Consider the following 13481-nt stretch of genomic DNA (forward strand, 5'->3'; position numbering starts at 1 on the left):
GTTGGAGTTGAAATATGGGATAAGTATGTGATGCTAAATGGATTGGCATCATTCAAAGTTTACAAGTCACTCAGTTGATACGTCATTCTGTCGAGATGAATGCACCTTGGTTACTGAGGAAAACAAAGATGGAGATAGCAGAATATTTCAATCTTTCTTGGACTCAGCCTGAGTACTGGAGGATTGGGAATGTTCAAAAAAGGTGTAGAGGGATTTAGCCAATCAGTCAAACAACTATAGTGAGAAGATTACTTGAGATTCTTCTTCTTTCATATAGCTTTCGGAGCAGAAGATGTTGTCACAGTTTTAATGTCACATTCCCTTGCCAATCTATTGCCCTCTTGAGAGCAAATGTTATTCTAGGATGTTGCCCTCAAACTTGAGTCAGGGCAACACTTTGAGATGCTCCATGGTTTGGTTTACTGAATTTGAAGCCAGATGACGGTGTAGTGGTAATGCTAATATTCCAGAGACCCAGCCTAATACTAAGACATAGGTTCAAATCCTAGCACAGCAGCTGGCGCTATTTAAATTCAATTAATAAATGAGCTTGTCTCATTCCATGAATCTATTATTGTTATAAAAACCCATTTAGTTCACCAATACCCTTTTGGGGAAGGAAATCTGCCAACCTTACCTGATCTGGCCGATGTGTGACTCCATACTCACAGCAATGTAGTTGACACTGAACTGCCCTCTGGGATGACCCAGCTTCCACTCAGTTCAAGGGCAATTGGGTATGAGCAACAAATGTGCTCTCATCAAACTAAATGCTACAAAAATAATAGATTTATTCAGAAAATAGAAGCATATGGTATTAAAGGGACAGTGTTAATCTGGATATGTGATTGGCTAAGGGATAGAATGCAGAGATTGGTGGTGAATGGATGTTTTTCTGATTGGAAAGAAATATGCAGTGGAGTCCCCCAGGTATCTATTGGAATCATTGCTTTTCTTGTTTTATGAAAATCACCTGGACTTAACTAAGGGAATACAATTCTTAAATTTGTAGATTACTGAAAGCTCAGTAATGTTGGAAGTAATGAGCAGAAAAGTAGCAGACTTTAGAAAGACTTTGAAATGGGCAAACACATGGCGGGTACAATTTAATACAGGGAAGTATATAATGATGCACATAGGAGGAACAGCAGGGAGAGGCAGTATAATATAAATAGTACTATTTAGAGAGTATATTTTTGAGCAGAGGTACTTGGGATACATATTCACAAATGTTTGAAGGTAGCAGGGCAAATTAAGTAGACAAATAAAGCATACAGGAAATTTGGCTTCAAATAGGGGTATAAGCCTCAGCTGGAGTATTACATACTATTAGCAGTGAAGGTAGGAAGGATTCCTTGGCAAGGGAACAGAGGATGTTATCTGGATGATATCAAGAATCAGGGACTTCAGTAATGTGGAGAGATTAGAGAAACCAATATTATTTTTCAGAGAAGGTTGAGGGGAAACTGAATAGAGAATGAGGGATTTTGATAGAGCAAGCGCTGAGAAACTTTCCTCAAGAATGTGGATTGGCAACAACAGGTTAGAAATTTAAAATAATTTGTAACGGGACGAGGAAAAAATGTGATTTTTTTTCATAAAGAGGTTGTTAAGATCTGGAACTCTGAAAGGTTGTTAGAATCATTCCATAGGAATTATCAAAATGGAATTGGATATATACTTAAAGTAGACCAACTTCCAAGGTTAATGAAAAAATACTAAATTCAAAAATTGGCACAAGCAGAATATGCTGAATGGCCCTTCTCTACAATTCCATAACTATCTGATTCTGAATCACAACAACCTAACCAGAGCTATTTGTAGACCACCTTTATAACAGGACAAGAATTCCTAATATGATTAGACACTTCCTAGTGTGAAATGAAATGTTTGCTTCTTAACAAAATGATTCCATCCTTACCTCTTGAGGAGAATTTGCAGATACAAATCCATTAAATTGTTTTGCCTCCTTAGGGCAAGTGCAACTTGAGAATGATCTGCAAACATCATATACATCTCAATTTATACTTCAAGCCAAAAGTCTAGCTTACTATGCAAGTGCATTTCTATCAAAAATTATTACAGCTGTGTGAAGAATGCATAAAATATAAACAGGACAATTGACTGCATTCTTGCATTTTTCTCATCTACAGATGTGTTTTATTGATGATGTGGAGTTGCTGGCGTTGGACTGGGGTGAGCACAGTAAGAAGTCTTACAACACCAGGGTAAATTCCAACATGTTTGTTTCAAACACTAGCTTTCGGAGCACTGCTCCTTCCTCAGGTGAGGTTTCATGTTGGACTTTAACCTGGTGTTGTAAGACTTTTTATTGTGTTTTACTGAGTTATCTCTGTCGCCTAGTTTTCTAAGGAATGAGAATAATAAGTGGAACCAATTAAAAGATCCTATTCAAGATGTTTGTTACAGGATCCTTCTGGTGGAGTGGCAATTGAGTTGGATTGCCACTCTACTCTTAGTTATTTACCTGGGAATTCAGACACCCCATCTTGTCCGACCTTCTGACTCAGGCCGGGCGAGATCTAAATAGCGCAGCAGGTTCCCATGAGTTGAAGCGTTGGAGGGAAGAAGGACATGCCCTTTTTTTTACAGCACTAACTGCTGTAAAATGGGTAAGAGTCCAGCCACCAATAAGCCAAGTTTATAAGATAAGTGGGCGGGATTTGGGGTAGGGCAGGGGAAGGTGGTGGTTTGGTCTGGGGGGTGTAGGGGTAGTCAGGGGTTGGGGGAGTTGGTCTGGTGAGGTGGGGAGCGCAGTAAGGGTGGTAGGGGAATAGTTGTGGGTGTGGGTATAGTCGGTGATGGGGAGGGTAGCCGAAGTTTGGGGGTGTAGTTGGTACTTGGGGGTTAGGGAAGGCAGTGAGGGGTGTGAGGAGTGCAGTTGGTGGGGGTGAGGATCATTTGAGGCAGAGGGTAATGGAGGGGGGGGGAAAGAAAAATGGGGTTGTTGTTAGAGTGTGAGGAGGGCAGTTGGGGAGGATGCGGGTGTAGACAGGCAGGGTGGTGGGTGTAGTTGGAGGTTAGGAAGGACAGTGGGAGGGGGGGTTCCTGTGGAAAGGTGCAAGGAGCTAGTCGGGGACTACTGTGGGCATTCGGTAAATGGGGGAGCTGGAGTTGGTGCTGGTATGATCATGCGGTGGGGTGGGGGGGTGCTTTAATATTTTTCTGGGTACCATGTGAAATTTGAATTTTAAACCGCATTATCGGATGGTTCCCAGTACAGGGCAATTGCCCATCACAAGTTTGAACTTCCCAAGCAATTACCATGCAATTTTTAACTGGGAACCTCCAGGAGTGGGAGGATTCCTCAGCATATCTTTGGGGATTCCCCAGCATATCTTTGGGGTACCCACCCCTGTTTCCCCGCCCCTGACAACACTGTTTCAGAGGTTACAGGCCAATGTTTATATTTTGCTAGATTACTAGCTTTTGAGAATAATCAAAATCTTTGATTTGCTTTTTATATAATTAGAATGATGTGCAAATTTGAATACTGTAAATAGTGGTGACATAGTTTTAAAAAAAAGGGCATTATTTATCACAATATTGTAGCTAATGTTAATTAACACCACAAAAGAATATATAGTGCAGAAGGAGGCCATTCGGCCCATCGAGTCTGCACCGATCCACTTAAGCCCTCACTTCCACCCTATCTCCGTAACCCAATAACCCCTTCTAACCTTTTGATCACAAAGGGCAATTTATCATGGTCATGATTGAGGTATACAAAATTAGGAGTGGTATGGACAAGGTGGATAGCAACAAGCTTTTTCCAAGAGTGGGGGTGTCAGTTACAAGGGGTCACGATTTCATGGTGAGAGGGGGAAAGTTTAAGGGAGATGTGCGTGGAACGTTTTTTACGCAGAGGGTGGTGGGTGCCTGGAACGCTTTACCAGCAGAGGTGGTAGAGGCGGGCATGATAGCATCATTTAAGAGGCATCCAGACAGGTATATGAACGGGCGGCAACAGAGGGAAGTAGACCTTGGAAAATAGGAGACAGGTTTAGATAAAGGATCTGGATCAGCGCAGGCTGGGAGGGCCGAAGGGCCTGTTCCTGTGCTGTAATTTTCTTTGTTCTTTGTTAATCCACCTAACCTGCACGTATTTGGACTCTGGGAGGAAACCGGAGCACCCGGAGGAAACCCACGCAGACACGGGGAGAACGTGCAGACTCCGCATAGACAGTGACTCAGCGGGGAAACGAACCTGCAAACCTGGCGCTGTGAAGCCACAGTGCTATCCACTTGTGCTACCGTGCTGCCCAGAATATTTAATAACCTACAGCTTTTAAAACATCTTATGGTTCATCAGATTTTGTTTAAGACAAATATTTGGAATATCTTGGATTATAACGGAAATGTGCTCATGGTTGCAGAAATCCAAAGCAGACGTCAGGAAAGAAAGAGAAGAAGCACAGCCAATCCAACATATAGCGGATTGTTTGAGCCAGAGGTAAATGACCGATTACTTTGTATTTTGGATAATATGTTGCTTTTATGGGTTGGTTAAATGCCATTTGCCAAACACTGGTTTAGTCCTTCAAGTTGTCAGGATCTCTACAGTCTTAACATTCACACTGAGTATGTGCATCGCACACGAATGATAAGCTTATTGTCATTTTCTGTAAACGATTACTTTATTACTGAATGTACCACTAACTGAAGAGATGTAAAATAACGTCTTAAGAATTTCTAAAAATGTTCAGCTATATTTGAATGTTATGTTTCCTTGAGTTGTGTGGTTAGCACTGCTACCTAAGGCGCTGAGGACCCGGGTTCGATCCCGGCCCCGGGTCACTCAGTGTGGAGTTTGCACATTCTCCCCGTGTCTGTCACACCCCACAATCCAAAGATATGCAGGGTAGGTGGATTGGCCATGCTAAATTGCCCCATAATTGGAAAAACGAAGAAAAAAGACCATATTGGTCCAGTACCATATAATCATAGAGTTCCCACAGAGAAGAAGGAGGCCATTCAGCCCATCGCGTTTCCACCGATCCTCTGAAAGAGCACCATACTTAGGCCCACTCCCCACCCTATCCCTGTAAACCCATAACCTACCTAACCTACGCATTCCTGGCCACTAAGGGGCAATTTAGCATGGCCAATCTACCTAACCTGCACATCTTTGCACACCCGGAGGAAACCCACGCAGGCTTGTGGGGAAAGTCCAAACTCTACACAATCACCGAAGGTCCTTGGCGCAGTGAGGCAGCAGTGCTAACCACTGTGCCGCCGTGCCACACCAGTAAATGTAGTATTTACACTGGCAAGAAATTATCGAGTATTCACTTTTTTCTGCAAATTTAGCAACGGAAGTAAAAGTTTGTTGCTTGATACATTAATAACAAAATAAATGTTCAATTTTAACCTTGGGTTTCTTTAGTCATCATTGTCATTGGTGACAGAATGGAAGTCTGTGAAATTTGTGGTAAGTACTCCTGTTGGTCAGTGCATGAAAGTACATCATGCTGTGCTACTTACTGAAGCTTGGTTTGCAGGAACTATATGCAATACTTCAATGTGGCAAACAGTCACCTATCCGAGCTCCAGAAGAGTTGGTAGAATCAGTGAACCAGATGCATGGTGTCCCTGCTTTCATCCCTGACATGAATTAATAAATTGTGAAAACTATTCTCATGTATAAATCTCTCCAGTAAACTTAATTATTTATGTATATTGTGTCCGTGTGTGTGTGTGTATAGTGAAACATTTTCTGTAACTCTCCATCAATTATTTCCTGAAACATAACATAGAACAGTACAGCACAGAACAGGCCCTTCGGCCCTCAATGTTGTGCCGAGCCATGATCACCCTACTCAAACCCACGTATCCACCCTATACCCGTAACCCAACAACCCCCCTTAACCTTACTTTTTAGAACACTACGGGCAATTTAGCATGGCCAATCCACCTAACCCGCACATCTTTGGACTGTGGGAGGAAACTGGAGCACCCGGAGGAAACCCACGCACACAGGGGGAGGACGTGCAGACTCCGCACAGACAGTGACCCAGCCGGGAATCGAACCTGGGACCCTGGAGCTGTGAAGCATTTATGCTAACCACCATGCTACCCTGCTGCCCCTTCCAATTCCAATACACGCCAACGGAATTCACGATGGACCTGAAAATTGTTCAAAATCCTTTGAGTATCCATTGTGGCTCTCCATGTAATCTGTTGTATATCTGAAGAGGTTTATACTATTGAAGGTTTAGCCCAATGTGTCTATGCAGGCTCTTGCTAGAGCAATCCAAAAATAATCTTAGAATCCTGTTCAGTCCCTATAGACTCTATTCCAATTTTCCCTTTAAGAGTACAATAGTATCTGCCTCAACAGCTCACCGTGTACATTCCTCACTCGAATAACCCTTGACATAAAAAATGTTCTTCTAATCTCCGCACTCTAAAAAATATCACATGGAAAGGGTACAATAGACTTGTGTCTGACCGTTCATATGTACTTGGGTATGGTGAGATGGGCAAAAATGGCGCAAAGCTGGCTAAATATTGTAAGACATGGAGCTTTCAGCACAGCAGCATCACTTAGACAGCATCTGGAGTAGTAGAGGGTCTAGAAGAGGATGACCAGGATCTTGCCTGGTATGGAGGGCATTAGCTATGAGAAGAGGTTGGATAAACACGGTTTATTCTCACTGAGGTGACCTGTAGAAGTCCACGAAATTATGAGAAGCATGGACAGAGTGGACAGTCAGAAGCTTTTTCCCAGGGTGGAAGAGTCAATTACTAGGGGCCATAGGTTTACGGTGCGAGGGGCAAAGTTTAGAGGAGATGTGCAAGAAGGTTTTTTACACAGAGCAGTGGGTGCCTGGAACTGGCTGCCAGAGGAGGTGGTGGAAGCAGGTACGATAGTGACTTTTAATGGGCGTCTTAAAAAAATATAAGAATAGGATGGGAATAAAGGGACATAGACACCAGAAATGTAGATGGTTTCAGGTTAGAAGGGCAGCATGCTTGCCACAGGTTTGGAAAGCCGAAGGGCCTGTACTGTACTTTTCTTTGTTGTTTGTACAGCATTTGTATGAATACGGAGACGGCCGTACATTCTATGATTCTATTTGGCTTAAATGGGCTTTTTGGTTGGCTTGGGCCGAAGGGCCTGTCTTCATGCCATAGATTCGATGATTTGCCTGAACTAGACCAGTGACATGTTTTTGTTTCTTTTTGTCTGTGAGCAATATCGGAGACTAAATAGTTACATTGGTTTAAAACAAAGTGGCCACATCTTAAATGCACATATTTCACAAAAAACGTTTGTTTGAAAATGTATTTCAAAGCCCCCTTTTGTCAAATAATCATATAAATTGCTTATTTCCTTTTAATCTTGGACAACTGATTGGTTCCTCCACCTAGGAAAGTTTGAAGCCTTTGTCCCTACCGCTTGCTTCACAAATAATTGAAGCTACCCATTGGTAGCAGGGCCTTGAGCTGCCTCACACTTCGTTTATTCTTCAATAGGATGTTGGCATGGCTGGCAATAACAGTATTTGTTGTCCATCTCTATTTTCTTTTAATTAAATGGCGTGCCAGGCATTTCAGAGTTTCGTATAAGAGTTAACCACATTGCTGTGGGTCTGGGGTCACATGTAGGCCAGGCTGAGTAAGGATGGCAGATTTCCTTCTTAAAGGACATTAGTGAACTAGATGGGGTTTAATTACATTTTATGCACACCACAGCTTTATATTCCACATTTTTATTAATTGAATTCCACCAGCTGCTACGAGTCTGGATTACATTACCACTATGGTACTGTCGTCCTTCGTGCCATATGGAACTCACTCTCTTGGTCTACTCAACCCTCAAACATTTTCAGAAAACAATCTTACAAACCATCTCCTGGTTTTTCATCTCGCCTACCTCTTTTGGCTTGAATTCCATATCCATCACCCAATTATAAAAGGCTTTATTTTAAAAATAAATTTAGAGTGCTCAATTCATTTTTTTCAATTAAGGGACAATTTAGTGTGGCCAATTTACCTGCCCTGCACATCTTTTGGGTTGTGGAGCGAAACCCACGCAAACGGGGAAAATGTGCAAATTCCACGCGAACAGTGACCCAGAGCCAGGATCGAACCTGGGGCCTCGGTGCCATGAGGGAGCAGTGCTAGCAACTGTGCCACCATGCTGCCATTTTTTTTAACATTAAAGGCACAACAATAATTCAAGTTCTCAATTATGATCGTGTGTTCTTCTGAAAGATTCCCTTATGATTCTTAACTCCACGTAAGCAACCTTCTTGACTCTGAGATACAGCCATCAATTTGTCAGAAGATGAGATTGATGGGGTGAATTATTAAGCCCCACCCCCTACATCCCCATTGCTCCAGGTGAACCTTGCTGGCCTGTATTGGTCAGATATATGGTGGTTGAGGTACATTTGCATTAAGGTGGCAGGCTGCAGCAAGAGTTTGTGCACCCCAGGGGATATTCTTTTTTAAAGTATTTTTATTCATATTTTTAACATTTAAAACACATAATATTACCAAGTAAAACCAACTCAAAACCCCAAACCCGCTCCCCCCTAGCAGTTGACCATAACATAGGAGCAGATTTGGCACATTGAGTCTGCTCCGCCATTCAATCATGGCTGATATTTTTCTCATCCCCATTCTCCTGCCTTCTCCCCATAACCACAAACCTCTTATTAATCAAGAACCTGTCTATCTCTGTCTTAAAGACTCAGTGATTTGACGTCCACAGTCTTCTGCGGCAAAGAATTCCATAGATTAACCACCCTCTGGCTGAAGATATTCCTCCTCATCTCAGTTTTAAAGGATCGACCTTCATTCTGAGGCTGTGGCCTTGGATTCTAGCTTTTGCTCCTGATGGAAGCATCCTCTCCACGCCCATTCTATCTATCTAGGCCTTTCAGTATCCTGTAAGTTTCAATAAACCTGAACCAGGACACCCAAGTCCTTTTGCGCTTCTAATTTCCTAAACCGTTTCCCATTTATAAAATAATCTATGCCTTCATTTATCCTACCAAAGTGCATAACCTCTCACTTTGCCCACTCTGCTCGCCTGTCCAAGTCTTTCTGCAGCCCCCCCCCCCACTTCTTCAGTACTACTGTGTATCTTTGTATCATCTACAAACATAGCAACAGTGCCCTCTGTTCGTTCTTCCATATCGTGAATCCAAATTCAAATCATATAGCATTATAAAATTCTAATTTCCATTTTAAATGGGCCTACCACCTGACTGCCCATTTATCAGACTTGATGAAAATTGCCATGGCCATAACAGCAGCAACAATGCAGCAGTAGGTCATTGCCCACCATTTCCAAGTCGCTGCCACTCAGTTTCTGCCAGAAAGAAGGGCTAAAAGATTGGTCATGGGTGCCTGCTGTGGATGTGAATAGATTATTCACCCAAAAGATTTCAGTGTAATCCAGTGGTGATTTGAAATGTCTGCTCTACACTAATTTTCTACATCAAAATTTTAATAAAATTCATGTTTTTTGAACATAGGCTTCTGAATGCGTTTGTTTAAAATGTCAACTACTTCGAAAACTTGTGACCTGACTGGCCTTTATTTTTTTAAATAAATTTAGAGTATCCAATTATTTTGTTCCAATAAAGCGGCAATTTAACATGGCTAATCCACCTACCCTGCACAGCTGTGTGAGACCCACACAGATACGGAGAGAATGTGCAAACTCCATATGGACAGTGACCCGGGGCCGGGATAGCACCCGGATCCTCGGCGCTGTGAGGCAGAAGTCCTAACCACTGCGCCACCATACCGCCCCTTTAATACATTATGTATGCCACACAATTGAAGTGTTTAATTACACTTCTGACAAGCCAGCAAATGTGTTCGTTTATTTCAATTGGTAGCATTTTTGCCATTTGTTTTGTGCCGCACATCAGAGTTTCAGTAGATAATATAGGTTGACATTCCAGTGTAGCACTGAGAAATGCCTAAGATGAAGCTTTTAAGAAAGATGCCATCTGTTGGTTTCAGTAGACAAAAGCTCCTGTGCACTATTCAATGGGCAGTGGAAGTTCTTCCATTGTCTGACCAGCATTTCTCCCATCAGTCAGCACTTTAAAAACAGATATCAGAACTTTGGGATGCTCTTGGTACAAAATGGTTTTCCTTTGCCGACATAACAGCACTTTGAAATATTTTTATGTGGCGACTTGCCATTTAATGTATGGGATATTACTTGGGCAAAGGCTTCTGGCCATTTAAAAACATTTTGTTTTAATGACGCTTTTTTTTTCTCCCAGCGTAAACGAATTGCAACAAGCTACCTGAATGGCTCTTTATATATTTCAACAAGAGGTATGTATTTCTAAGTTAATCTAATACCTTGAATCTACAAATTTATGTAAAGTACACATATACAGCATAAAAGGCATTGACAGGAAAGGTATGAATACAAAATCTATAAAATGAACATTTTGTTTAATGTTGGAATCTGAGAGCAATTTTGTAGGTGTGCATTTAATAAAACTCTTAACAATATCATGATTAGTTCGATTATGCTTGCTACTAAAAATGGTGCCTTAGTTTGTTGGGTGAAGATGGTCACTAAATTTAATTAGTTGAATCTGTAACACTATCTTTATTACTCCATCTTAAACTCGTTAAATAAAATTGTGTCACTAGAATGGCCTTCACAGGAAGCGAGTGGCTGTAAATGCAGGAGGTCCCAAAATGATGTGTGAGACTTGACAGAACTGCTTCTGTCCTAACACATCCTTGTTTTAACTTTTCCTGCAGTTTGATTTAGCTTATCCACATAACTTTGGACAATGCTCGGCACAACATCGATGGCCGAAGGGCCTGTTCTGTGCTGTACTGTTCTATGTTCTATAACTTTGTATTCAAGAATATTATTAGCATTATATACAAGGGAAGGGATCTTCTTCTGAGATTCAGCCTAAGGACCATTGTTGGGTAGCGATGGAGCTTTCCTCAGTATTTGTTGTGATATGTCAGAGTGCTTGAGACTAAAACCAAATATTCAAAATGCAGAGTTATATCGTCTGGCACCATCACCTCGATGAGCAAATAAATAGTAAAATTCTTTATTAAGCTGAATAAGCAAGTACCAAAATTTTAGGGATTGGAATATCCATGCTTACATAGAACATACCGCATAGAAACAGACCATATAGTCCAGCTGATGCATGCTGATATTTATAGTCAACATGAGATTCCCCCATCCGTCTAAACTACTAGCATATCCTTTTTATTCCTTTTTCTTGTGTTCAGTTGTGTAACTTCTCCTTAAAAGCAAATTTGCTGTTTACCTCCGCTACTCCTTGTAGCAAAGTTCACATTCACAGAAGATATACTAGATTAATGCTTGGGATGGATGGATTGTTTTATGAGGAAAGGTTGAATAGGCTGGACTTGTATCCTCGAGTTTATAAGAGGAAGAGGCGACTTGATTGAATCATTAATTCCTGAGGGGACTTGATTGGTGGATGTGGAAAGGATGTTTTCCCTTGTGGGAGAATCTAGAACTAGAGGTCACTTTTCCAAAATAAGGGGTCCCCCATTTAAGACAGAAATTAGGAAAACTTTTTTTTATGAGGATTGAGAGACTTTGGAACACTCCTCCTCAAAAGGTGGTTAAGTCAGAGACTTTGAATTTCCTTAAGACAGAATTACAGATTCTTGATAAACCAAGGGGTGAAAGTTATCAGGAGCAGGCAGAAGGTGAAGTTGAGGGGCCGTGGCCTACTCCTCCTCCTACTTCTAATTTGTATATATCTATTCTAACCACACTGGGTAAAGACATTTCTCCTGAGTTCTCTATTAGAATTATTAACTAGTATCTTACATTTATGGCTCTAGTTTTTGTCTATTCAAAGTAGAAAATATTTCTAGTTTTACTCCATCAAATCCTTTCAAAATTTTAAAGAGCTCTATCACTTACCTTGGGAGAAAACAGCCCCAGCCTGTTCAGTCTTTCTGATAGGTATAACTTTCCCTTCATCAATGCATCTATATCATATTTATAAAATGGAGATTAGCACTGTGCACAGTACTCCCAAGTGTGGTTCAACCTTGTTTCTATACAAATTTAACATAATTTCCCTGTTCTTCTCTTCTATAGAAATGAACCCCAGTGTTTTGTTTTCTTTTTTATGGCCTTATTAATCTTCTCCGCTGCATCTATATTTCCTGTAAATATGTATAGGACAAGAAGCAATTCCAGACTTTGCACTGAACCATGGCCTGTCAACCACAAGTTTCAAATTAACTGCTGCATTTATTATTGGTCTAAATCAGGCTTGTCCAACCTTTTGGGGGCTATATTTGTATATTATCGTCACTCCAGGGCAGGATGAGAACATTTCGGAAATATGAAGTTCGACAGAACCGTATACTGAACTGTTTTAAAAAGTTGGTTTGAGGAAAGAAACAAATTTCTGAGCAAAACTAAGGCAATGCAAGAGCAATAAATTGTAAGTTTTTTTTTAAAAAAAGTAATAAAAATGACCAGCACGTGAGAGGGTCAGTGTATGTGGGTGCAGGGGTGTGAGTAGCAGTGGGTATGGGTGTGAGAGTCAGTGAGCACCATGAGACTGGCTCTTACTCTCACACACACATTCTCTCAAATTCACCCTCAAACACTCACTCGGTCTCTCGTACTCACCCTCACACACTCATTCCGTCCCTGTCGCTCGCCCCCATATCCTGTCACTCGCCCCCACAAGCTGTCGATCGCCCCCACGTGCTCACGCTCATCTCCACGTGCTGTCGCTCGCCCCCCCCCCCGCTCTCTCTTGCCCGCTCTCAATCAGCCCCTGCTCGCTCTCATCTCGTCATCTCGCATCGCCCCCGCTATCTCGCTCTCGCCCCTGCTCTTCTCTCTCTATCAAGCGCCGCCGCTCTCTCTCTCTCTCCCACTCCGCTCTCTCTACCCTCCCCCGCTGTCTCTCCCTCCTCCGCCCCTACGCTCTCTCTCTCTCCCGCCCCCAGCTTCTCTCTCTCTCCCTAACCCCTCTCTCTCTCTCCCGCCCCCAGCGCTCCTCTCTCTCATATCTCGCCGCCGTCTCTCTCTCGCCCCCCGCTCTCCATCTCGCAGTCCGCCCCCCGACTCTCTACTCTCTCTCGCCCCCGCTCGCTCTCTCCCGCCCCCGCTCTCTCTCTCTCGCCCCGTCTCTCTCTCTCTCGCCCCCGCTCTCTCTCTCTCGCCCCCGCTCTCTCTCTCGCTCCCCCGCTCTCTCTCTCGCCCCCGCTCTCTCTCTCGCCCCCGCTCTTCTCTCTCTCGCCCCATCTCTCTCTCTCGCCCCGACTCGCTCATCGCCACCCCTCTCTCCTCTCTCGCCCCCCCCGCTCTCTCTCTCGCCCCCGCTCTCTCTCTCTCGCCCCCGCTCTCTCTCTCTCGCCCCCGCTCTCTCTCTCTCGCCCCCGCTCTCTCTCTCTCGCCCCCGCTCTCTCTCTCTCGCCCCCGCTCTCTCTCTCTCGCCCCC

At 42.9% G+C, this 13481-nt stretch overlaps 1 protein-coding gene across 1 annotated transcript in view; it reads left to right on the top strand.

Annotated features, from left to right (window-relative positions):
- phf21b (PHD finger protein 21B) overlaps positions 1-13481 on the top strand; it is a 222109-nt gene that overhangs the window by 161507 nt on the left and 47121 nt on the right. Inside the window, exons 10-11 of the mRNA XM_038781394.1 lie at positions 4398-4474; positions 10278-10332. Coding sequence (XP_038637322.1) covers positions 4398-4474; positions 10278-10332 — 132 coding nt within the window. The remainder of the gene's footprint in view (positions 1-4397; positions 4475-10277; positions 10333-13481) is intronic.

Source organism: Scyliorhinus canicula, chromosome 20, assembly GCF_902713615.1.
Source record: "Scyliorhinus canicula chromosome 20, sScyCan1.1, whole genome shotgun sequence".
Classification (NCBI taxonomy): Eukaryota; Metazoa; Chordata; class Chondrichthyes; order Carcharhiniformes; family Scyliorhinidae; genus Scyliorhinus; species Scyliorhinus canicula.